This window comes from Apteryx rowi, unplaced genomic scaffold (assembly GCF_003343035.1).
Source record: "Apteryx rowi isolate R43461 unplaced genomic scaffold, aptRow1 scaffold_232, whole genome shotgun sequence".
In the NCBI taxonomy this organism is placed as follows: domain Eukaryota; kingdom Metazoa; phylum Chordata; class Aves; order Apterygiformes; family Apterygidae; genus Apteryx; species Apteryx rowi.
This window is the reverse complement of record NW_020448664.1, coordinates 620,616-647,327: the sequence shown is the minus strand read 5'-3', so window position 1 is coordinate 647,327 and position 26,712 is coordinate 620,616. Positions and strand designations below refer to the sequence as shown.

The window sequence follows — 26,712 nt, the reverse complement described above, 5'->3', positions numbered from 1 at the left end:
AAGCACATAGCCATCCATGACAGCACTCCAGTCATGCGAGCTATCCCACCATGTCTCTGTAATGGCAATGAGATCATGGCCCTGCGACCGCACACATATCTCTAGTTCTTCCTGTTTATTCCCCATGCTGCATGCATTGGTGTACAGGCATTTCAGGGAGGTAATCGAGCATGCAGGTTTCCCAGGAGGGGTGCAAGAGGATCCTCCATAGCCATGTCCAGTACACACTTCCCTGGCTGCATGCATCCCGACTGGGGCAGCGTTTTGCTGACTACCCTGTCTCTAGAAGTCTCCCCTTCCCCCATCTTTCCTAGTTTAAAGCCCTCCTTACCAGCCTGGCTAACCTGTTGGCAAAGACACATGTGCCCCTCTTAGTGAGGTGGATCCCATCTCTCCCCATCAGTTGTTGATCTTCAGACAGGGTCCCATGGTCGTAGAAACCAAAACCCTGTTGCCAACACCAGCGTCGCAGCCGGTTGTTAACTTGGAAAATCCATTTACTCCTCCTCCCATCCTTCCCCCTCACTGGCAGGATTGAGGAGAAAATGACCTGGGCTCCCAGACCGTTGATGACCATCTCCTAGGGTTACCTCCTAGCATTAGCTATTCTCATCAGTTTTGTTTTTCAATATTTCTTCCTTTTTTGTTCTTGTAGTGTACACTAGGTAAAAGATTGGAAAGAAACATGAAAACTACGTGCACTTTCTGCACTTTTACTGGAGTGGGCTTTCAGCCTTTCTATAATGTGTACCATATAATATCTAAATCCTATGACAATTTGCTGACGCCACTTAAAAAGAAAGCAAACAAAAAAATAGAACACTTTCTTTAAATTGGCCTTTTTAGATGTTTTTTGTGTTTAAAACTTACTTAAAAATGAAAATGAACCCATAAAAGCAATTGGATGGCTACATAGCTCAAACAGAGATTATCCAAAATGGCAGCCAGGGAAGATTAGCCAGTCTCTAGCAAACTAAAGAAGATTTTTTTGTAGACCACAGTAGGACTATCAGCACTAACGTTTCTCTTGAAAATGTTTCTTAAATGATGAAAGCTATGGGTATTTGTCAGCTAGCATAGTGTATCATGTAACATACAATGTTGATGACTGATTATCTTTTCAAAGAAATACTATTGTGTACAAGCTGAAACTTTTTTTTTCCCTAAAGCTCATGTCATACAGCTGTTTATAATTGAAATACTCCGGATTAATGACCTGTTGGCCTGTCTGGGAGAAAAAAAAAACAGATGTTGATATAGGGAAACAGTTTGTCATTTACTCTTGTACAGTTCTGAAAATGTATTAGTTAACTGTAGTATAATGTATAGAACATATATAAAAGCATATTGGGTGACAGGATTTTGCCAAGAAGTGATTAATGGTGATAATGCAGCTAAATGCCTATTCACTGTACTAAAAGTCTGCCAGGTTCTTTTTGTATGGAAAACAGCCATGCATCTAATGAGCTGCTCTATTCTAAATGATTTGATAGCTGTTTAAAAATAGATGTAATGGGGAGTAGGAAGCCACTGGACAGTGAAGTCAGTGTAAGAATTATGGAACGCTCTGTGAACAAACCTCTTAACCTGCTGGCACTCAGGGCAGAGGCAGGGACTTCGCAGACACAGAATTGCTTGGCTGCAGTGAACCAAAACAGTAAAGGAAAGGCCACATTAATGAAAAAGCAACGAGTGATGTTAGAAACCTAAGACACTGTTAGAAAAACACTAGTCAGCTACCTAGCTGGTATCTTGTGTCCTTCCACATAAGAAGACATCATCTACACTGTTCTCTTCTCACCTAAATGTAGCCTTTGTTCTGCTTTGCGCTCTCTCCCCCTTCATGTGTGCTTCTCATCTTTCTTTCCTTAATGTGCCCTTTCCATTTCATTTCCCCAGCGGAATTGCACTACCTCTTATGCAAGCTTCTTTTCTCACTGTAGAGAACCTTATATCGTCTCTTCAGTTTCTTCCTCAGTATTTTGCATTTACTTTCCATTAAAATTTGCTTGTATGAGCTGGACTATTCTTGCTTTTTCTCAAGCCTATCTTAAGAGAGGAAAAATTTGGTTTCATTTTCTGGTGGTCCATCTTGTAAGGTGTATGTGTACCAAAGGACACTTGTGCAGTTCTGCTCCACAGGGAGAAGTTTTTCTTAGGCACAGCCAGCAGTGTCAGCATCTAACTCTTTGGCTCCTGCTTTATTGGTCAACTGACTTTCCTTTTGTAAGATGTTCAGATTTGCCTTTTTTAATTAAAAATTTTTTTTTATTGCCCTTGTCATTTTCTGTTCACCAGAGTCTACCACAATCAGAAAGTAGTGGCAAAAGCCAAGACAGCAAGCCAGCTTTGGATAAACTTTAATGCCGGAAGCTCCTCCTGGGCTGTTTTTTCTTGTATTATGATCTTCTCTGAGTTTTGCTCCAGGTTTTACTTTTCATTGAGTTAGTGTTAAAATGTAGCTTTTCACAACCATGGAAATCAAAGCACCCAAGCAGTTGGTAAGGAAAGCAGTTGCGTTTTGGAGAGTCTGTCCTGAGTTTAATCATTTCTTTCAGATTGGTGAAATATTAGAAGCATCTTCCTTGTTTGCTGAACTGTAGTTATAGGACACTTGTGTGTGTGGAATGGTTCGGAATCTGCCATTCAGGGAGCAGAAAGAGTCTTTGTAATTAAGGTGATGAATCAAGTTAAAGCGAAATTAAGCAGCACTGAATATTAAAGTAATTTCTGAAGAACTCATTGATTGAAATATGCTTTTAATAATCATACTTCACATTACACACTGAAAAAAATGGAAACCTTCAAAATTGTTTTTAATGGAAGAGATACATATAAAGAATAAATTGTCTTCGTTTATGGACTGTAGTCTCCTCTTCAGAAGACAGCTGGGTACGATATTGTGTTACGTAGTCATCAGTCATGTAAATTTGCTGCACATTCTGATTTCATCATACAGAAGTTTGTTTATCCCTGAGGAATTGGGACAATGAGCTTGTGAATCATCCTGCATTTGTGTAGCCCTCCTAATTTACCCTCTGCCAATAACCTGTCATAGCAAAAGCAAAATCTAAACTGCCTTGCACTTCAGGGTTTCCCCCCTCACACACTCATATATCCTTGACTAAGTAAAGTCTATTGTCTCTGGAGTCTAATAAATGAGGTGAGGTGAGGAAGAGCGCCCCACAGGATATTCGTGCTCACCATGTTGTGCTGGCTTATGCATACTGCCTTCCCATAGCTGTGATGTGATTTTTCTCTTTTATTCCCTTCACAGTTGGGTAGCATCATTTAAAAAAAGAATAACAAAAACCCCACAACAACTTTGATAATCTGCAGTAAGGAACAGAATCTATAGCTTTATTCAGAGACTGGAGACAGGATAAAAAAGGCATGTTTATAGTCCTCTGTACTGACATTTTTCAGTCTATGCCTAAAAGAAATGAGGAAGACACTTGCCTAGGGAAATATCTAGGATAAAAATAGTTAGAAAAAAATAGCTTAGTTAGAACTAAATTTTTGATTCATTGCTTAGTTTCTGTATATGCAGAAGTCTTACAGAGTATTATGATTGCATAAAAGTGGTCATAGGCTGTAGAACATCTGTGTTTTTTCTTTTTTTAATGCATTTTTCTTAGGGTTAAGTCTTAACCCCTTTGTCTCAAAAACTCTGGCAGTTTGATATCTCAAATTTCAGTGTTTGAAAGTCAAAAGGACAGATACAACGTGATAATCAGTGAATTCAATGTGAGTATAACACTTTGCTCCTGTAGTCTCACTTGCTTTGTCCAAATGGCTCAACAACCCAAGAACAGGAATTTTGAAAACTGCAGCTCAGATATGAAACATCTGTTAACAACAAGCAGTTAATTAACTTAGCAACAATTGTGGTTGGTTTCCCATAGCGAGCATGCATTACGTATGCAGGCATTGTGTGCATTGTCTCCGAGATGCAAGCATTTAATTCCTAAAGTTAGGCATGATTCCATTTAATTTTGACACATACATTTTCATCTAAATCCAGTTCCACAGAATAGCTCCCTTGTGTAAAGGGAATTTATTTTTGAATGTCTTAGCCCTGCCTGAGGGATTTTGGCAGACTTTCTCCCAAGGACCTCAGCTGTCCAAAGCTGCAGTACACAAATTCCAGTGCACTGGCACCGTAGATGTAGCAGCACAGTAGCCTTTGTCTACTCTTCAGAAAAATATGTTGATCAGAATGTAAACACTGGCCCTTCCTGACATACTACGTAAGTGTTTGGATATTTGTCTTAGTGCTCAAACTTCAGTGAAGGAACTGATGCTTCTACCCCTGTCCCAACTGCTACTGCACCTGCCAGTAAAGACTAGACTCCAATTTACCGTATGACCTAAAAATATCCACAAACCTACTGGTTTTCATGAAAGCTAGGTTTCTTGGCGGGATTGTATGTTCTAGCGAAAATTCAAAGCAACAGTCTCATTCAAACCAAATCAGCACGACTCTTGCACTCTCTCTCTTTCTTTCTCTCGCACTCTTTCATGCGCTCTCTTTCACATGCTTGCGTGCTCTTTCCTGTTCCCACATGCTTTTTCTTGCTCACTTTGGTGCGCTTGCACTCTCTTTCTCTCTTATATATGAGGGTATTTTACCCTAAAATTATCTATTTATAGTGCATAAGGAGTGTTTTCTTAGTTGAGTATTTCACACTTCCTTCTATGCAGGTCAGTCTCTGCTAGAGTAAGACCATTTTCTGTCACTGGAAAAAGAGAATAACAGCTTTATATTGGCTGACTGACCAACACCCCATCCAGTATTTAAGTTGTAGATTCCTCTGACCTTACTGGCTACTGACAGGAGAAGCGAAAAGTGGGATGAAGTGAAGGACAAAGCTAGGAGAAATTCCTCTATTAACAGTAAAAATGTGAACATAATATTCTCACTTTATTAACGGGTTTTTTAAAATTTGATTTCTCTTTGTGAAACTAATCTTATAGAGGAATCAAAGGGGGAAGGTGGCAAAGGACAGGCAGTAGCATCCATGTTTGATGCTACTGCAAAAATAAGATGTGGTTTTTAATTTATATTAGTATTGTAAGCAGGCAGAATTGGATATTCTGCTTTACAGACTCAGAACTATGTAGTGCAATATTATTTTGATCCATCTGCCTTGTTACACAGGCAGCCAAGTGTGAGAGAATCAAGAATCTGCCATGAAATATTTTTATTAGACGATTTTCATCCCAAGTGCAAAGATCTGTAGTATGCTGTATCACTCTGAGTAAGGTGTTTTGTGTGGGTGCATGAAGATGCACTCTGCTTGAAGTCTGCAGAGAATAGTAGAGTGAGGAGAGTGAGTTGATATTTTAGATATATTTGTATATTAGGAGATTCTGGAATTCTGCATAGATGTATTCACAAAGAAGCTTTGTTCTACCTTAATTTAATAAGCCAGCTTTGTAGCAGTGTTGCTGCAAATCTTATGATGAGAGTCTGCCTTCACAAGAATCCAGGTCTGCCTTTGCAAGCCTAGAGACCTGTGAAAGTGACTAGAGAAAACCTGGAGACTTATACAGACCAAACCTCCAAATATTTGAGTCTTTCACAGATAGAAATGGAAGATAAGTAAGGTGAGAGTTCAGAGCATGATTCTTTACTGCTCACTGTGTTGCGAGTCACAGCAGCATGTGAAATGGTTGTTCCTTCCAGCAGTAAAAGCAGGTGAAAGACTTAGGTGAAATGGGAAGGAATGCTTTGTAGGCAGGTGTTATGTTGCAGCTTGAAAGTATTGGGGTGGAAAAATTAGATGAGATTAAACATTTCATAATACTGCTTCCAGTGGAGCTCCATGGAGGAGTGGGATTCACTGTGGTGTCAGATGAACTGAAGAGCTGTAAACCAGTGTCTGCTGTTGACAGTGCTGAGAATAGTGATTACTGAACATAATAGCTAAGCTCTCTGTAGTAGCTCTCCTGCTACTTAATAAGGACTTATTATGGCGATGTGCAGTAGAAACTGCCATCGTTTTAGCAGAGTGAGCCTAAGGTGTCCTGGCTGAGCAACATTAGTTAGTTCATAAGCAGGACTTGATACACAGCCTAATCAATGTAGACAGCTTTGGAGCTGAGATGTCCCTTCCTTTTGGATGTGTCTCCAAAGGCCACAAATAGTCTGTGTGATTTCTGGAAGTGCTTCCTTCTATCTAGTTACTAATTAACATCAGTTAATTGGACTTTGGAAAGAATATAGGCAGACAGATCGATCAAGTTTTGGGGGTTTTTTTGTTTGTTTTTTGTTTTCCCTAAGGGAACTTCAGGACAAGTTGGGGAGGAGGGAAGGATAAATCTTAATAGTTTTTCTGTGTATGTTCTTCAAATATATAATAAGTTAGGCTCACCATTAATGCTGAAATGAAGAAAATCCTGGCTGAACTGACAGCCATCAAAGTTGACCGTAGGAAGACCTGGGCAGAAAGAAGGTTGCCGAGGCTTAGGGCATTCTAATAAGATTTGAGACAAAGCTTTCTTTTTTTTTGTGACTATAAATAGTATTCAAAATTACCAGTAAATAGGGTTGAAAAAATAAATTTCATGTTAGGGATGTTGCTGTCTGTTGGGAGAGGAACAGAGAATAAAGCAGAAAACATCATTATGCCACTGCATAAACTCATGGTGCATCCACATCTTGAATGTTTTGCGTGGTTTGGGTACCCTTTTCCCTCCTGCCATGACCCCCCCCCAAAAAAAAAAAGAAAAAAAGAAAAAGAAAGGCTGGAAAAGGTTCAGAGAAGGATGACAAGAATAATTCAAGGGCTATGACAATTTCTGTGTTGAGGAATGACTACAGACCAAGTCTGCATTGTGGAAAAGAAACCACTTAGAGGAAATCTGGGGTAGAGGTTTATTAAATCATGAGTTTCATGAACAGGAAATAGTTGTTCAGTGTGTCTCCTAGTACAAGAACTGCAGATCATTAATAAAGCTATTAGCTGGTAGGCTCAAAAAAAATGAAAGGCAGTATTTTTTTTCACAGTACTTGTAAACTGGGATCTTAGTGCCACAGGTTGTTGTGCATGCCAAAGTTTACAAGAGTTTAAAAAATGAGGAGACAAATTCGTGGGAGAAAAAGCCATCAGGACCTATTAAACACAAGGTTACCAGCTGTAGGTGACTCCAAATGTCTTAGTTGTAAATAGCTAGAAATTAGGAGAGCATACAGAGGAAGTATCCTTCATTATAAACTTGTTCTATTCTTCCCTTCATTTGTGCCCCGGTGTTTTGACAAAGAGAGACAGATACTGGGCAAGGGGAACTTTTGGTCTGATCCAGTTTTCAGTCATTCTCATTAAAAAAAAAAAAAAAAGTCCAAGTTTCTTGCTTTAGGACATAATTGATGTTTACTTTAGGCTAGTTAATTCCTGTATGTACTTTTCTGAATCTGCCTCTAGAACATCTGATAATGATTTGTGTTAGGAGTAGTCATGCTGAATCATACCAGTTGTCCATTTCAGCCAATATATTATATCGGAATGCATAGGCACATCGAGATATAAGTTCCTTTTTTAATATAGTATATTTCCGTAGCTATGATAGTTTAATTTTCAAATTGTAGGAGATGATGGAATTACTAAAAGGATACTGTGAACTTTGCAGTCATACAGGTGCTTACAGACTATGGTGATACATTGATTAGAATTACTTTATTGACAGTATATAAATTGCTTTTTCTTTACTGATTACACCCTTAATATAGAACTGAAATCTAGAGATACAAATGTTATGTAATGTTACTTAATATCTTATGTGACTACGGAAGTTCAGATCCTGACCTCAGATTTGCTCTCTTTGTTCTACTGTAGTGAAGCAGAAAATGTTACCAAGCATGGGAACATCCCCAAGGGTATGTATGGGCACATTTATGTTGTGGTCTTAAAAGCAGTAGCAGTATATTTTACATGTGGCAAGTAACAGTGTATACAAGGCCATCTTGAATTCCAGCTGCTCTGGATATCCTACACTCAAGCTAGGCAGTTTAGGGATGTACACTGAGATGGTCTAAACAAATCTACTCCACTTCCTGCAGACCTGTATCTATATAGCACTTTTGTCAGCCCTGACTGGTAGGTAGCACATGTTGGAGAGCATTGCCAGCCTATTGATTTACATTATCTCCAGGTTGCTTCAAGTTACTGTGGGACAGCCTTAGGATAAACTGCATACAATGGAATAAGCAGCTTATTTGTCAAGTCACACACAAAATTTTATGGTCTCTTTTTATTCAGTATAAAGCATTTTACAGAATTGTAGATAAGCAGGTACCCAGCTAGAGGAGATTCTGCTGCCTCTTCCCCTCCAGTTACATGCATCTCTCTAACCAAGAAGATGAGGTAAGTGATGTCCTGCTGTAGATCTCCTCCACTCCCTAATTCCTGGCTGTGTGGAATGGAATATCCAAGCGCCTGTGACCGACTGTTTGATTGTTTCGCACACATGGGTGCAAAAAAGGCAGAGCAGGTTAGTGGGAGGGGCGCAGAGTTGATATACTGAGTACAGAACAAATGTTGATTTCTTCAAGGCTGTGGAGGGGAACACATACAGATAGTAATTCATGATGTTGATACCAATGCTCTCCTCTTTAAAGAAGCCTTGGGATGCCCTTAGCCAGGTAGCTGCAATGTAACAGCACATGGCCCTTTATATCCTTTTGATCGGTACTGGAGTTAATTTGCAACGCTGGAGAAAATTTTGCTTTAGTTTCAGCCATGTCCTCCTCCTTTTGTCACTCTTTCATTTAAATAGCTTCTATCTCTCTCACTAAAGTCATTCCAGATAAGCTAGTTCTCCTGGCTTTCATGACTTTTCATCCCTTTGTAGAAATGACTTTTGTACTATCACTGGAAATTTTCTGATTGTCATAATAACTTGCATGAAAAATACTGCTATTAGTATTTTCAGAGACAGAAAGGTAACTGATGCATTTGAAAGGGAACTGATGTATTTTAGCAACACAATTTGGGGATAACATGCTTGGATAAGATGGTATTCAACTTGTGTTCTGTCTGGAAAGGGTTGGGGAGAGCTGCCTTTTTTTTTTTTTTTTAAATGAAATGTGTTGGCTGAGTTTCAGCCTGATCCATGCTGGCTATTCCTCTAGATGATGAAACCTAGAATTCTAGGAAGCAGAGGAGGAGATATGAGATCAGTGGTATCTAGGACAACACCAAGTAACTACTGCTGAAAATCAGATAGTGTTGCAAATGAGGACTAATGCACAACAGAGCAGCATGGATGGCCCAAAGCCAAGGATATGAAGATAGTTCTTTGGCAAGGATAGAGGGGGTGGGCATACTGGGCGGTATTTGCCTTGGGTCAGTCTTATTAGTTACTCAGTTCGTACTCAGATTTAGCTCTAAGTTTGCCCAGATTTAAAAACAAAACCCAGGATTACTATGATGATTTTTCATTTTTAGTATGGTTATCTTTGTTGCCATTATTTTCTGAAAGTGAACAAAACAGCTGTGGTTAAAACTGAGTTGCTAGCTCACTTATTTGGGTTTTTTTTTTTCATTGCAAGCTCATAAAAAGAGGTATGGTTGAAAACTGTTTTGAGCTGTCAGCTCAGATTGAGTATGGTCTATGTAGCTCAGTGCTGTATGCAGTGTTTACTGCAGACAACAGAAAAGGAAGTATTGTTAATTCTTGCTGCACCATTTTCTCTGAAACCTCAAAAGAATGCTGGGAAGATTTTGGGTTTGTTTCTGTTTTTGTATAAGTCATTTAATGTATTCCAGGGTATCGTTCCCAGCAAGCCAGATGTCACTAGAACCCCAGACCAGAATTCAGTCCTGCTTTCTCCAAAATCTTGTGGTGCAGTAGGATCCTGGCAGAAAAGTCTCATTCATTCATCCTTATCCCATCCTCCTTTGCCACCATTTCCCCTGAACAGTAACCCAGCAAAATCCTCTTCCGCGCTGGTCCCAACTGCAGGCTTTTCAGTCAGCACTGATAATTAGACTTTGAGATAAGCCGTCTGCTTGCTGGCCCCTGGTGGTCCGTGGGCTGAAACAGAGCTGCGGAGGCCAGGCACAGGTCTGCAGCAGGAGAAGCCCGTCAGTGACACAGCATCTGCTTGCTGAGATAGCGAGTGCTCTTGCAATTGAGCACCTACGTGCTGGGGGTTTTAAAATGTCACTGGCCAGGAGGAGAAAACAGCACTTCCATAAACAGCATTTACTCTTTCTCAGAGTGTTGGAGAGTAAAGGGAAGGGAACAGTCTGCACAAATGAAGGAAAGTCAGGATAGGAGGAGAGAGCTGAATTCAGTAATGAATTCATGATTTCATCACACTTTCAAGCATCCAGGCAAGAAGGGGTATCTTGCCCAAGTTAATTGTGGCTGATTATAAATTAAGGGGTGCAGGGAAAAACCTGCCTCTTAGATTTATTTGTTCTATGATTTTGGCAGTCTCGTACGCATCACGCAGATCAGCAACACTTAGAGCTGTATTTGCAATGGGATACTTCAAATTAAGATGTCAGAGAGAGCTTTAAAAGTACTATGCATCTACATTAGGCTCAATACTGGGATTGGGAGACCTGCTAACTCCCAGTGTCACTTCTGATTCAATTCTTCCTGTTGTTTCTCCCCTTACATCACCATTTGGCTAGAAATCCCCTCGTTATTGAGGACTCCCTTCTGCTGTGAATCTGACATTGGAGTGCAATAGCTTCACTTATTAGTGTTCTTCTAACTAGTCCAGTTCCTGTGGGTGAACAAAAATCTGCTTAGGCTGTTTTTTCCTTTGTGCAGAGAGCATCTCATACGAGCAGAGAGAGAAATATTTGGTTTCTTTTCTTTCCAAAAGCAAGTGGAAGTTTAGCTCAAATCAGTCTCTCTCCTCCTGGCTGGATTAGCAGCAAGATAGCTGCAATTTTTGGTTTATTAGGCAGGAACCTTTTTACTTATAAGGATAACCCCAAGAATTCCAGCTCCTTGGGCTGGGCTAGCTTGAAGGATGTACTGGAGGGTGTAATGGCCTCATTCTGGACTTAGGAAGAAATTGAAGTCTTTCTATTGACTTAGTAGATAGAAACTAAAGTCCTAATTTTTAAAGGTTAATTCCGTTTACTTTTCTAGGATGCCCTTTATGTGCTAGTGATGAAGTAAAATCAGCAACAATTGCAAAGAGAAGACTGGATGCCCATCTCTACCATCAAAAGAGGAAACCTGAGTGTTAGTATTATTTTAATTACTTGGGAAGTACTTCAGATTTTGCAATGATGAGAACTATAAAAACACCTATATTGAAAACCAGATGCAACAGTGACTGCTGTGTGCAGTATGGGTGCAGGTGGAGTTAGCAAGTGCCAATCCATCAATTTAATGACAATTGGGGTCTGATATTCCAAGCAGCAGCTTGCCTTTCTGCCTTGTCTGCCAGAAGAGATGAGACTGGTAGGAAGGGAGGAGAGGGATTTGGGAATAAGCAAAGGATAATGGGACAAAGAAAAAAATTCAAGGTCTATCAGTGGAAACCACATCAGATTAGTAAACTTTAATTACATTTAATTTTAATCCTTAACATTTATCTAAAAGGTGATTGAGGGAAGGTTTATTAGGATTCTGTGTCCCTATAGCCCTTCTTTGAAAGAACACTGAACAAGATGATTGCCTGCGTGTCTAATTAGAAGTTTTTCCCCTCTTGATCACCTAAAGTCAAATTCATTTACTCTGCTTGAAACAAGGATTTAATTTGATTTTTTTTTTTTTTGGCATCAAAAGATGTCTCTCAAACTTGATACAGAACCACAGCCTGCTAATCAAGACAGAACCCATTACCAGCCCTGTTTTATGAATATTCACATCAGAGGGCAGCACCAACCTCATTAGGAAGGGTGTTGCAATCATTATTAAACTGTTGGAGTCCATTATGATTCAGAGTGCTGTAATGATGACTGATACCCACTGAGGGCAGCAGAGAAGAATACTGGAGCATAATGACCTCACTTTTTTTCATAAGCCTACAGGGCTTTTAAAGGCTTTCAGCTTATGTAGTTTGTATTCTTTTCATCAGCTGTGTGAAAGTGGTCTTAATATCCCTAATTCTCTTGCAGGAGTGGTGTGAAGAGAAATAGAAGAGCAATTAGGGAACCTGTAGGTTATGTTTGGGTGATGTAGTAAGTCAGTAATACTACTGATTCTTTCAGATCTTAGGTCTCCATTAATGAGTTGTTTCTTGTCAGTTACACTGAAAGCTCAAAGTTTATAAGCTGTATCAAGCCCCTTCTTCCTTCCTTGTAAAGTGAAAAAGATGGTACTACTGTTAGACCTGAATTTGATCATCTAGCAGCAGAACAGCTGTAGTTAATGGACCATCCACATTGTCAGCACAAGCCCATTCTCCACTCCTCTTTTGCTTTCCTGCTCTGAGGATAAAATCCACTTTAGATTAAATGTTACAACAAATGATTTGATAGCCCCTATCTTGCTTTCTTTTTATTCAACCGACTGAAGGGAGGTGAGCCTGGACTCTCCAACACACAGTCCAAATCATGGCTTGGTTTCATTAACATAAATTAATTTTGTCCAAATTAGCATACTATTGATGGATTTTTTTTTTTTTTTGGCATTCACAAGAATCAGGAGAATGAGTGTAGCTGTTAGTATACTTTCTGGGTTCAGAGAGGTTTCCAGTCACAACCTTCATGTAATGGTGAAGTAATTATGCATAACCAAAGCAATTCACGTGACTTGCTGTGTTCAGTAGCTCAGAGGTCTCCTGCTTTTTTGTGTCCTCAAGATAATTTGCTGTCTTCTTTTAATGATCCTTCTCTGCTGCTCTTGCACCCTAGAGATCATCTTTAAACCCAGGAATAAGTTCTCTTTGGAATCCTTTGGGATCTCTCTTTGCTCAGCCATGAAGGGTGCTGAAAAGGTTGTGGAGGCTGCATGTGCTGCCTCTCTTTCTCCTGCATTTTGAGACTGGAACCTGGCTGTCTCTTGTGGCAGTGCAGTCTCACTACATCTTTTTTAATGTGTTTTTAATTGACATTTCTTGCCACAATGTTATTTTTATGAACTTGCAAGAGACTCTGCAACCAGTGAGGCTGATCATAAATTATTCTGTGATAATGATGTTTTAAAAGGAGACATTATGGGAAACTATCTGTAAATTTCAGGCAGGACAAATATGTGCCATTAAAGAGCATCTCTCTCTTTGGTCATCTTCCAGACTGGCTTCCCCACTAACTTTAGTGAGATTTCTCTAACTTGAGAGCTCTCTAGAAATATGTCCTAGTTACTTCAAGCATAATTGTTATGGATGATCACAGCAGAAGTAACATTGGTCTTCATAAGATAGAAGAGAAGTGTTTCAACCAAATACAGTTAGTTAAATGTAGTGAGGGGAGTGGAGGTGCAAAAGGGTCTTGTAAAAAGCAGAGTTGAGTCCACCTTTGATTAATGATATTGCCAAGTGGATTATTTAGAAGAAAAGCTCAAATACTACCTAGAGAAACTGATGGAGAAGAATGTCTAACATTTCAACAAGAGAAACTACAGTGGGCTTCTTAACAAGGATTGGGACACACCTCATTTCCAGCGGCTTGGCAGGAGTATCAAGCTGTGAAGCAGACAGCCTCTGGCAGTAGAGAACATTTCCTAATTAGGCTATTTGCAGAACACTTGTTGGCAACAGAACATTTCTTATTTAGGGTCTTTGGGGATGCTCCTCAAGTAAATGTTTCCAAGATGAGCATTTAGACTAAGCCATTACATTTCTGTGGAGTCCTGATTCATCCTGGTTTCCAGATTCTAGTAGCATCTACTGTTTCTCCAGTAGTGCTTGTGTTCAGCAAAGCCTGCCTCTATTTTGAGTTAAACGAGGACCATGTGGGAGGCAGATTTGGGGCAAACCATCACTGGATGACAAAGTGATTGTTACCACTCCTGTGTGAAACTTCATATTTTGCTGACTGATACAAGGTCACCTTCTCAGGTTGATGTATTTCTTCATTATATGTGGCCAAAAGCAACAAGTGGAAAAGCTGCAATTCAAGCCTTCCGTTTTTTCATAAAATTATAACTATAATTTATTTCTAAAACAAGTGAGAGAATCTCATCAGAACTTGGTTTGAGAAACACCTGTTTCTCTAAACTGGGAATTTCCCTTGCCCTGCATTATACCGTATGTGTCCTTTTAAATAGCTTTATTTCAAATAAGTCTATCTTAATTGATCCCCTGAGAGCCTCTGAGTTGCTCCCCTTGCACCAGCTCTTGCTCATCAATGCATTTTACTATTAATAAAGATATGTAAATACCAAACTGTTTAAAGAAGGGCTTCACCTCCATTATTACACACTAGGCCTGCCATTCCTGCAGGTATTTGCTGATGTTAGTTGACAACAATGCCTGTTCTTAATGATCTTCTTGCCCTGCAAAATAACTTCTGGTGCATTGCATGAAGCTGAATGATAGGTCTGTCTCATTCAGTATATCAGCTCTGTTAGTGATATCCAATGCATTGGCAGGAAACAGAATTTGCTGTTCCATCTAGGCTTACATTTTCAAGGGAGCCTAGGATGCTAGTTTTACACTTGCATTGACGTTTGATAGTATTTGAGTAACCTGACTCTCACTACTGTTTAAAATTCTCTGCTTTGGTGACTTGTGCAATCCTACTCTAGAAATTTAGAGAAATTTCTTCCTTGTACCTTATACAACTCTGAAACTTGAATTACTCACTTTTGTTGTCACTCTTTTTGTTTGGCCATCAACAGACCTTTATAAACCCATAGCCAGAAGAGGAAGGTAGTGTAGAGGAAGAGTGCCCACCTTCTGAGACATGCTAATTATGTACGAGGCAAACAACAGAAAAGCCTTTCTAAGGAGGTGGAATCAAAGCACTGACATAGTAAGTATAAAGGCTGAAACAGCTCTGTTAACATCTCTTCAGCATCCTTCACAACTGGTCATTCTTGCAGCTTGTCTGGTTGTCTTTGTTTGGCATTAGAGGATGACTAATATGTTGCTATTCAGAAAAATGGGGCTTTTATTAGCAGTAGTCATCTTATGCATCAATAATGCTATTTTAGAATTGTAACATGCACTTATTTTACACATAAAAATGCTCTGATTTCACTGCACCTTTTTGATTATTTTCTACAGAAAACACAGTAGCCTAATTCTTACTCTGTTGGCTGGTTTTAAGTTACTGTTGCTTCACTAATATCTAACCTGATGCTTTCAGAAGCACAAGACATTTGTTTCTCATGTCGATTTTAGTGGGATCATGGATATTCAGTGCTTATCAAGGATGGGTCACTTTAATTTAGGTGCCCAAATGTAAGGTTTGGGATTCAACTTTCAGCACTTCGTTTTGGTAGTTGTGGTTGAGATCCACTGAAACTTACAGTGAGAAGTTTGGTCCTACTTAGATGAATCCTTACCCAGGAATTTTCAAGGGGCTTGGTTATTTCAGAAATCGCAGAGATGCGAGCACAGTTCTGACTGTCCCCTTGAACCTATCACAAGGATTATCTGACAGTTGAAATTTTGGAGCATTTGTCCCTGAAGCATTCAGAAGAATAATCCACTGCCTATCTCCTATTTCCCCTACCAAACAAGTGAGTCATAGAAGGCTTCACTAACAAAAGGTGTTCAAAATGTATACTCTAGATATGTGCCATGTTTCCCTTTGTTTTTCTCTGTGAAGTGACCACATCATTTTGGCTCATCTGTAAACCTGTCTGAGTAGGAAGAGGCTCTTTTGTTGTATCCACTCATGTTTATGGACTCTTCAAGTGATTTGTCAATGGAAAATTACTTTGGGACAGGTATTGGCTTTTTGATGTTGCTTTAGATTGAAACACGGTGTTTTTTACATGGGCAACGTCAATGTAACTACTGGAAAGTCTGTTTCTGTCATGTTCCTTTTGATAAGCCCCTTAATACTCATTGTCTTGGGGTATAGGATGCATTCCCCCATATAATTAGCCTTTCTCAGATCTCACTTCACAAGAGAATGGAGCGAGTACTTTTCCATCATACCAAAGTCGTCCTCTGGCTTCCAACCCACACTCCAATTTCAGATGTCAGGCTTCCTCTGTGAAGCTGAAGTTCTGGTCTCAAAGAACAGAAGGGAAGCACATTATAAATCGAGAATAGGTTCATTTTAGAATGTGTCTTATGTTTAAATGCACAGCTGGATATGCTGTTTTAGTGTTTGTACATATATGTTCAACGTTTGTGTTATGCGTAACAAACTCCCCTCCATTGCCAGCAATGTCTGAATCCTTTTACCGGAGTAAAGCTCTCTATTGCATGGCACAGAGATGAAATTTCAGCTAGCTGGAATTGGAAGTAGAATCCTACTTTTGAAAAGGGGGGGTGGCACGCATTTTTGCCCACCTGTTACATGTATATTTTATGTGTGTATTTCACATACACATGTGATGATGGTTCCTTCGGAATCTACAGTTATGTAAGTGTTCTCAGTTTAATATCCTGCTTTCAGCCACTTAATTTTGCTTACATTGTCCACCTAGGCCTTTAAATTCTTGGACTTCCTCTCCACCCAAAGGTAAATATTTCTGAGAAATCACAGGGGGCTATCTTTGAGTACAAAGGGGATTAATAAAATGTCTCCTTGGTCACTGAAGAAGGGTTTTGGGGGGTTTTATTTTGTTTTCAGAGCTATGTAGTATCAACAGATTGCCCAAGTAAGAAGCTGAAATTTATCGTGGAAATAATCTTTGTTACGAACTGATTTTGCATCCTCCAGTGAAGACTGGCTTGCTGCTTACAGTATGACCTGTGAAAACCTCTAATGTGATGTATTGCATGACCCCCAAAGAAAAGGCGTCCGGCTCCAAAAAGCATGCAGGACAAATACTTTTGATTAGTAGGCTTTTTAATTCACTAGAAAAAGGACCTTTTAATGGATCTTGGTGTCATATATGAAGTTTTCTTTCCATCACTTCTTTCTACAGTCCTAGAATGCTGTGTAAAGAAAAGCTTCAGAAAGCTGTTCTCTGACTATTTTCATGCTCAAAAGTCAGGCAATAACAGCATTTGAGTTGCATATACAGTCTTGTTTCCTTATGTGAGTGTGCCTGTGCATACTATAGCCTAATTACCCTGTCACATAATGCTTCTCCAACAACATGTGCTTTTTTTGTACAAGTTTTAGATCCCTTGGATAGTATCTTTTACACTCCTTTAATCTTGTATATTTCCGCTCATTTCACTATTGTTATGGTTTAGAATCTTTATAGATTTTTTTTGTCTGTGAAGCTGATCTTGTAATTGAATTCATTATATGCAGGGATGTTGACGTATAGAGTAGTAATGAAGTGAATATGATCTGCAGAGGCACGAGTATTTGCCCAAGTGGTTACAACTGTGTAGGAGCGGGGCTGCAGACCGTAAGCGTGAGTTACACACTTTGTTTACAACCTCGCCTGCTTTAGGTAATTTCCAGAATTACAAAGGCCACAAAAAGGCACTTTTATTGGAAAAATAATGTTGCCAGAATGCACGGATTTGCTTCTAGTTCTGAAAAGTACCAAGGTATCTGGGATTTTAAGAAAACACCATTTTTCTATGCTTAAAAACTATTTTAGGGATATTAAAGGTTTTAAAACATAGCAGTTACAATTTCCCTTTGCTTCCAAGGCATGCACAGTTGGACTTGGAATATTAAGGTGACCTGCTTTTATAGGCCATATGGAAAATAGTAGCAATAAAATACCTCAAAACTTTTAAAAATAGCTTTAAAATGTGTGCCATATGTAGAGAAGCATGGTGTATGGTATAAAAATTTTGTTTCTATTTTATTTGGGAGGAGCAGTATAATTTGTTTGTCACCCATTTAGGCCTATTCACCACCCCATACCAATTCGTATTTGTTTGGTTCAACATCTTTAGAAATCCCTGCCTTAAATGTGAACCCTGGATGGTGAAGAGAGTTTACACCTGGGGCTCTACCATACAATTAGTTAAACAACTTCTACACTCACCAAAGGCAGAGGAGTGGCAGCTGAGCAGTTAAGAGTCTTGATCTTGGGATCTGTGTTCTTTGAGAGAAAAGTCTTTCAGAGACATTGTATCTCAGTTGGATACCTAGTATTATGGATTGTGTCATGGATTATTTAGTTTAGTTGTCTGGAAGTAATGCTTAGATGGGATAATGCGAACCAGTAGTGACATGGTGCCCTTTTGGAATAGTGTGACATGACAAGAGAAAAACCATCTATTTTATAAGCATATCTAACAGACTCGTAGCAGAATAGCTAAAACTTTTCAATCCCTTCAGCAAAGGATAAGACCTGATGATAAGTTCATGTGTTTTGTTTGTGGAGGATGTAACATCTGAAAACAGCTCAAGTTATAGTTAATATTGATGGTGAAGGAAAATGATGCCTGGGCCAAATGCAACCTAAAATTCAACCCATTTTAAAAATAAAGCTATCATTTCCCCACGTGATTTTTTTCACTCCTCCGTTTAACAGAAGATACAGAGGAAGCAGGAGGTGGCAGCTTTTGGCTAAGGTTGGTATCATCCAATAGGCTCAGTAACGGTGAGGGAAAAAACAGGCTGACTGGGAACCTGTGAATTGCTGTTTTACCTAAGTAAACGTATGCAGACGCGTAGGTAAGAAGTTAAGGCTCTTTTGTTAGCAGAGCTCCATTTTGCATGCCAATAATTCAGGCACTAAACTGATTTCCAGTAGTACTGGGATTGCAGATGAGAATATGGGTGTCTGAAAGGGACAAGTCATTAGAATTCTATGTAATTGCATAGTTTAACTTTACTCTTAGAGCACTTCTACTGGAGCAGTATGTCTAGCAGAGGTGTACCAGCCAGAAGTGTCCTGTGTGCTAGGCAATTTGAAGGTCAGAACAGGACTCGTGAGACATCTAAGGATACACATCTGGTTTTGTTCTCCTCTTTAACACAAGTGTTGCGTGGATGATTTAGCCAGCTAGAGAGTCTAAAATCTAAATCTAAATCTAAAATGGCCACTTACCTCAATAAGACCAGTTACCACAGGAACAGAGGGCGCAGGTGACAGTCATATTTACTGTGCATGTTAAATTGCAGGGAAAGAGATATAATGGCAACTTTTCCCCCAAATCTTGAAATCCCAGCCCTCTAGTCTAGTATAATGGATCAGATTAGTAAACATTGTTGCTCATACATTAACTAAAATAATATACAGTATGAAGGATGACAAATTGGATTAAAATGCAGAAAATTTTAAGTATAACTGATAACCTTATTGGTACACGTGGCCTAGCACTTCTTGCAAATACAGGGGGAGCCTAATTGCCATTCTGAGTGGGAATTTGTATAGGGAGAGAAAGGCTGGAAGCTGGTTTGGGATTTTCTAAAGGAATATACCAGATGGATGTGTGTCTATGAAATGCCTGTTTCTATAAGGTATCTTTAGAAACCCTGTGTGCTACATCAAAGAAGATTAGAGGAGTGCCTGGGAAAGATTGTCTATCTGGTAATGCTGTTTTTTAATGAAATTTAGCTACAGCAGAAAACAGATCACAGACCAGAGAGGAAACAGCCTAATGAGAGTATTCAGAGGTGTTGAAATAAAGATAATATTATCTAGGTGTTGACATAAAAGACGACTTTGTGTCTAGAATGGTAATGAGGATGCTCCCACCTTTTATGCTCCTGACAGACTTTGAAGTAAACGGGGGAAGAAATACAGAGGGAAGAGAAGTGTCAATGGTGGCCAGAAAAGAGGGTCAGACAGATCATAAAATGCTGGTAGAAAGAGCTTCCATCAAATGCTGGAAATGCACCCATCCTGTGTCTTGCCATATATTATTAAAATAATAAATAAAAATAGCAAAGTCATGTTTTTATTGTCTGCAGCCTGGCTGATAGTCAGCCCCAAATGAATATAGCCTAAATAAAAATCTTAAATAAAAAGGTGTTGCCCTCCTTGGCAGTAGCCCAGAAAAAACAGAAAAGCCTTATATCAAAACCCCTGCAATACCTTTCCCAGCACTGTTACAGTGGATCTGTCAGGACCATCACATGTACCGAGGTGTTTGTGGCTGCCTGTTGGTACTTGTGGGACTGGGCCTCAGTACCTGTTGAAATTCTGCAGGCAGCAAGGAGGGGAGTTGTCCGCCTATGAGATCCTGCCCCTTTTACCTCTGCTGCCTTGAAGCTCCTGGATGACCTAGTTTACCACCTTGTGGTGCTTCACTTAAAGCCTTCCAGTTCTCTCCCTTACAGCCACCTTATCAACATGCCTTTCTATATGGTAAGTTTTCTAAAAGTTGTGGTTGATTCGTATCACATGATCTCTTGGAGCTGTGGTAAATCCCACCTTTTCTGGTTAGCAGAATGAAACCTGTTAGCTTGACCTAGAAATTCAAAGAAAAGAGACAGAAGACGAAGGAGAGTTAATGGTTTAATTCCACAGAGCAGGTGAGATAAAGGGTCTGCACTTCATTCTGCTGTTTCAACAGAGAAAGGGTTTTAAGTGTCTGCTTTAACTGATGTGGATGAATCTCTGCTAGTCCGTGACCCAGGAGAGCAAAGCTCTTTCAGCTGAGCCAAAGGAGTGCACAGGTCCTTTTTCTTGACTTTACAAGCACATTTAAAAAATACAGTTCTGCTTTATTTGGTCAGAATAATAAAGCGCAGAAGGTGGAGAGATGAAGAAGACAGAGATAAGCAACAGAGGAAAAGTTTTCCGGATAGCCTATGAAGAACATGGTTAGAAAAGATGTTGCACATGGCAAGAGCCACAAAGAAAGATGCCTCTCCACAGTAGAGAAGACTGATACCAGATAAGCAGAGGGAGCAATTCAATGACCAAATCTTCAGATGTCTTTTAAAAATAAAATGTACAATTATTACTTGGATCCTGAAAGTGCTTGAGACACTTGAGTCTTCCATATATTTTGTTGTGGAAGGCTTGTGGTTGGGTCAGTAGTGCAATCTAATCTCCAAATTATTCTGAAGGATCCTAAATAAATATCAGTATATATTCACTGCCTTATGGGTGGCAAAGGTTGGCACGTTTCCTCCAGATAAACCTGTTTCATATTAAGAAGGTGCTGGTCATTGACACTTACCCTCTGCACCCAATAGAGAGCACTTTGTTCTCTAAGGGAACTAAGGTTTAGGAAGGAGGCAGGGAACTAAAATTGTTTATGTTCCATTGAGATATTCATAATTGCCTGTGTCTGAGAGATGCTTAAAGGGATTGCCTGATAAATTATTCTACTGTCTTGCTTGACTCTGCAGACTGAACATTGGAAAGATAGCATTTTTACCATTAGAAGAAAAATACAGGGACAATAAGATGTCTGTCTCTCTTTGTGGTCTGCCTGTGTGATGGCTTTGCTGGCACCATCCATCCTGCAAAGCAGTACACTTGTTTGTGACCTTAGAGATAAACCTGTGTCATAGACTCTACCCTGCTCCTGTCCAGTTGTAAAATGATCATTAAAAGGGCTCTGGCCTTTTTGTTTCATTCTTTTATGTACTTTCTGGTGCGATCTAATGATACTAAAACAACAACCATGGAGTTGGTAGTTCCCCAGATGATTTTCTTTCCTTCATTGAGAAACTGATAGCAAGAACCCCCCCTCCCCCCAAAGAATCTGACAACACAGTTTGTAACAGATTTCATGTACAATTCTATATTTATTAAAAATTCATCAATTTCCCTTTGCTTTTTGTTGACACATTCAGATCCATGAGTCCATGAGATAGTTCTTTTCTTTTTTTTTTATTTTACTTTCAGAGTTTTGAAACTTTAATCTCATTGTTTAAGTAAATATGAAAATGATTCTTTTTAAATATTAAAATGATTTCTTTTTCTTCTGAGGAGCCTTTGTGTTCTACTCATATTATATTAAATTGCTTAAGTCAAAGGGCAGTCCAGATATCAGCTCTTCTTTTGGGTTTAGACAGTGTTTGAGGTGCAGATGTCCCATGTATCAGAAAAATGAGATGTCACACACCAGCTGCCTTGGCCCTGCAAGTAATACTGCTTACCCAGACTCTCAGAAGGTTTAACCCTCCTGCCTCCCTTATCAAGCATTTCACTGAGGATGCCAAGGATCATCTTCTGCTTATGTTTTTTCTTCTAAATCAGGAAGGTAGTCTGGCTGTCATTCTGGAGTCAGTGTCCCTACATCTGCTAATGACCAATGACCAATCCCCTGCTCTGTTTCAGGTGGCGCTCCTCCCGTTCAGATTCCTCGTGATCTTCCCTTACTTACTAGGTGAGCTGTTTAGCCATGTAGACCAGCTGTTTTGGATGATAGCTCTCTGCCTAACATGTGTCTACGCAAACAGGGGATTATTAAAATTTAACAACTGTCTACTGTTAACCCTGTATTGTTAGCCCTTGTCTCTTCACTTCATACTGCACTGAAATTCCATTGGAAAGCACAAACAAGCCATATGTTCAAAACAGAGGTTTAGCCTGACACACATACAGAAATGATCTTCAGTACTGTGGCTAATTCTTTATCTGTATATTGACAGATTTCCCAAATCATGACATGGCTTAAGCTGGAACTTTTAGTTTTTCTCGTGCCATGGCATGCTGTCTTATACTTGTCAAACAGATTTAATGAAAACTCATCAGAATACAGACATGGAGAAATTAAATGATATATCTGTAATCTTATCCTGTGTCATAGTACCCCATGTTGATATTACACTTTTTAAGATAGGCTTATGACTGAAGAATAATTTTCTACTTTAGTTGGCTGATGTTGCAGTCCTCTTGATTCAGAAATATGAATGAAGGCTTGAGGCAAGAGATGTCAATTTTTTAATGACAGTTAAAAAGAAAATATACCTGCAAGAAGTATTGTACATTTGAGACCTTTGCTTGTGATTTGTGGACAGAGTCTCACGCTGAAAAGAAGTGAGATTTGTGATTGTGAGATCCAGACATAGGAATGAAATCTCTTTGTAGCCTGTGCCCTCAAATTCTGAGACTGTTATAATCATGCGATATTACAATACCGTAACTTACATATATTAAAAAATAAGAATGCAAATCATTTATGTTTTTACTCTTAATGATCACACACTGAAACTGATGTTTATTTACTCACAAGATGAGATCCTCATCTCATCACATAACTCTGGCAGCTTAAGCTTTAAAAATAATGCTAAATATTGCAAGCTCTGTAACAAAACCCAAAGTATGGGTGATGTTATGATGAGTAGAGATTAAGTTGCTTCAGATTATAAACATAATCAATTCTCAAGGCCTGTGGTGACTTTCAAGTAATCTTTTGTTGTTCTGTTTTTCTGAAGGAGGTACATGAAAATGAACTGAGAGCAAACAGCATCTAGAGTGACAGAGAAGGGAGTTTTTCATTACTGTTGTATTTATCATTTAGCACAACCCTGAGCTCTGTCAGACTTAAATGGCAAACTCATTGTTAATTTCAAAGTTCAAAATGTTCTTTAATCTTTCCCTTATTTTGCTCACTTATAAATGACATTATGGGTTTCAGTGCACCATTCCAGGGTTCTTGGCGGCATCATCAGGTTGTCCTTGATAGGTGGGAAAATCCATCTTACTAAACGAGCTGTGATTCAAGAGGTCAGAGCATTGTCTGTCTCTGGAAAAAAGGCCCATAAAATGCAGCTTAACAAAGGGGTCTATTTGCAATGTGGAGTCTCAGCATATATCTGGTAAGTGCCTGGATGTCAGACCTGAAGAGATGAAAATAAAGAAAACAAATACCCTGCACTACTGAACACTTGACAGTACATTGAGGAGAAAGAAATCCACAAAGGGAGAAGTCCCCTCTTTTTATTAAGGAGTTTTCTCAACAAGGATTATTTTTTCCTTTTGCAAATATGCTTATGGTGTTCTCACTTTTTAGCTGAAAGGAATGAGGAACATTATATGAGAGGCTTCTGCATTCACTCTTCTTGGTGTAATTCCCCTCCTTTCCCTACACCTTTCAGGCTAATAAGAAGCTGCATGTTTTCAGTGTGGCTATAGCAAATCTGTTAGTAGACTAGATAGTCAAGGTGGATTTTTAAAGTATTTTAGTTTGTTTGGAGTTTGTGACAGATTTTGAGTTTAAAACCCAATAAGGTTGATTATTTCCAGGAGATATAAAGATTTGGCAGAGATGGGGGAAATATTCTTTTCTAAACTACTTGTCCTTATTCCTCAAAACCTTATCTAGGCGAAGGAGGCAGGTGATAATGTTTTTTGACCTTTTCAATTCTTGAAAATGCAATCAGGGTAGCTAGCTTTGGTGATAATTCAGTAATTCTGTCTAGGAGGTGGTTCTAGAGCCCCAAATCCACATAGACCTAAGGACTGCTTTTTTATAATACAAACTTTTGACTAGCTTCCAGTCTAGATTGTATTCAGATTGGTAAACTACAATTGACAATTCCCACTGCTAATCTGATGAGCTGTCTGGCTCCCTGCCTTGTATTAGTTAATATCGTGCTGACCTATTGACCAGGTCCATGTCATGCTTTGATCAGTGCTCACAAAAGATACTTAGTTTTGTCGTCCACTTCACAGACTCTGTTGGAGTTGTGATGCGTGTCTTTCAGCCAATACTCTTATTCCTCCATGCAGACATTCATAAGCTTATAATCTCTTTGTCATCATACTAAAAAAATTGTTGAAGTAGCGTTAATGATTTTCTGCTTGAAGTTGTGTATATTAGATGTACATTTTCTGTAAGAGAACCATAGGGACAGAAACTGTCTTGGCTTTTTTGCAGGATCAGTATAGGTTTCTACTGTTGGAGCTATTTCACAATGCCATGTTTTGGGAAGTTCAGTTCATTTTTTGTTAATACACGGTACCAAAATGCAAAAGTAGCTTCTCAGCAATGGATAATTCTCCATAACTCTTATGGGCACAGGGAAGATAATAGTGAGTGCAGTCATTGTGCCAGTCTGGCGGATACTATACCTTCAGCAGTGGTGCTTCAATTGCTCTGTATTCTTGTATGCTTCCCATCATCATGCCTTCTGAAGGCAGGAGAGCCAAATAAACAGAAGTATGCTAGACTTTTCACTACTAGGGGAAGAATATCAGCTACGAAAGACCAGTGATTGAATAACTGTAGTTTAATACCAGCAGGTATACTTGTTATTTTGATTCCCGTCAAATGTTTCCTGTTCTGCCTTTATATGATCGGCTGCAATTAGCAGCATTTATTTTATTTATTTATTTATTTATTTATTTATTAAAAGAAAATGATAGAAAAGTGAGATCCCATGGACAATGCAGGGAGGGTAGCAGGATCACATGCATGTTGGGAGTAAAGAGTTTTTCTAAACCTTCTGAAATTTGCAATGGCAGTAATGTAGTCTCTTGTCATGCATGATGTTCCACTCCATGTGTGTGTGTGCAGGTGGGGTCACAGTTGAAAACAGTCACAGATAAAATAATTCTCATTTTTTTGTCTATCAAAATTATATTTGAGAATGGCCTTAGTTTCCTTTGTCTGTGTGACCTGGCCCTTATTCCCAGGTCTCAGCTCATAGGACCACCTAAGGCCACTTTCCTCAGAGTCATCATGTTTTCAGGAGTCCCAGGGAACAGAAGAGCTGTTTTAGACATTTATCTTTTTGTCATCTCAGTAGTTCAACTCCAGCTCCCTAACCCATTTCATTTGCCAAACTGTATGGGACAGTGCAGGATGACTGCAGTGGGGACCAGTGGGGAGGATGGCAAGCAAACAGCTTCCAGCAAGAAATTAGACAAGAAAATACTGTACCTTTGACTGGAGCAAAAGAACACTTCAAAAGAATTGCTATATTAGGTGGTCTTTTTATTAAGTAGTCAACAATTGCAGAGCCTGTGGGGCCGTACTTGAAGAGAATGGAGCACTGCAGAATTCTCAGGAATAGAGGCTGGACTTTGCAGAAGGTTGGACTAGGGAAAGTTAGGCTGTCTTTATGATGATGAGGTCTATATATCTTTTTTCCAATCCTGAGATTCTAGAGAAGATCATATTGTACAATGAGGTAAATTCCTTGCCCATGGTAGTTACTTTATATGGATTGGTGTGATAGAAGAGAAGAAACAAAAATTCCCTTCTGACTGTCCAGTGGTTAATCTATGCCTGGCAGCATGAAATCTAGTTTATTCTCTCATTTTTCCATATAGCTGGCTTCTACTTTGATTAATTGTACTTTGAGCAGGAGATTGAACAGTTAACCTCCCCAGGTCCCTTCTAACCTGAACGATTCTGTGATTCCTCGTTGCAGGCTACCAGTTGAATTGCAGGCTTGCCCCTCTCTCTGCAGCTGGCAACTTTGCCTGCAGTGTTAAGTTGCTTGTGCTGTCTGCAGGGACCAGCTAGAGTCCTTTAGAAATGTTGTCTTTATGAAATAAGTCATGAGGTATGTAGCATGAATTTAGTTTTCAGAGCAGCAACCATTTCCAAAGTGATGTCCATTTGTCTTTCATGCTAAACTTTTCCTTTGCTTTTCCTTTTTTGTTGATTGTTTCTGGTTTTGGAAGTTATAACAGTTCTTCAGGCCAGTGCTAGCTTTGTGCTTGCATGAATTTTGTGGTGCTTTTTGTTTTGTTTGAAAGAAAATTTCTGAAATTCTCAGACTTCCTTGTTATGATGAAATATAATTGCTCTCAAAAGCACAGATTATAACTTGGAAAAGAAGCCAGTTCCTAATAATGCTTTTGGTTGAAAGTAAATACATACTAATGCATGTAATT

At 39.2% G+C, this 26,712-nt stretch overlaps 1 protein-coding gene across 15 annotated transcripts in view; it reads left to right on the top strand.

Annotated features, from left to right (window-relative positions):
- Positions 1–26,712, top strand: part of LOC112966099 (transmembrane protein 263-like) — a 209,263-nt gene that overhangs the window by 83,804 nt on the left and 98,747 nt on the right. For 4 of the 15 annotated variants that reach the window (XM_026065830.1, XM_026065832.1, XM_026065839.1 and 1 more), the window contains 3 exons: positions 7,839–7,879; positions 11,116–11,211; positions 22,201–22,249. The exons of 2 other annotated variants lie outside the window; for them this stretch is intronic. In XM_026065830.1, coding sequence (XP_025921615.1) covers positions 7,839–7,879; positions 11,116–11,211; positions 22,201–22,249 — 186 coding nt within the window. Of the gene's footprint in view, positions 1–7,838; positions 7,880–11,115; positions 11,212–14,757; positions 14,892–20,124; positions 20,272–22,200; positions 22,250–26,712 lie in introns of those variants that run through there. 9 more of the 15 variants (XM_026065835.1, XM_026065828.1, XM_026065837.1 and 6 more) reach the window with 7 other exon arrangements.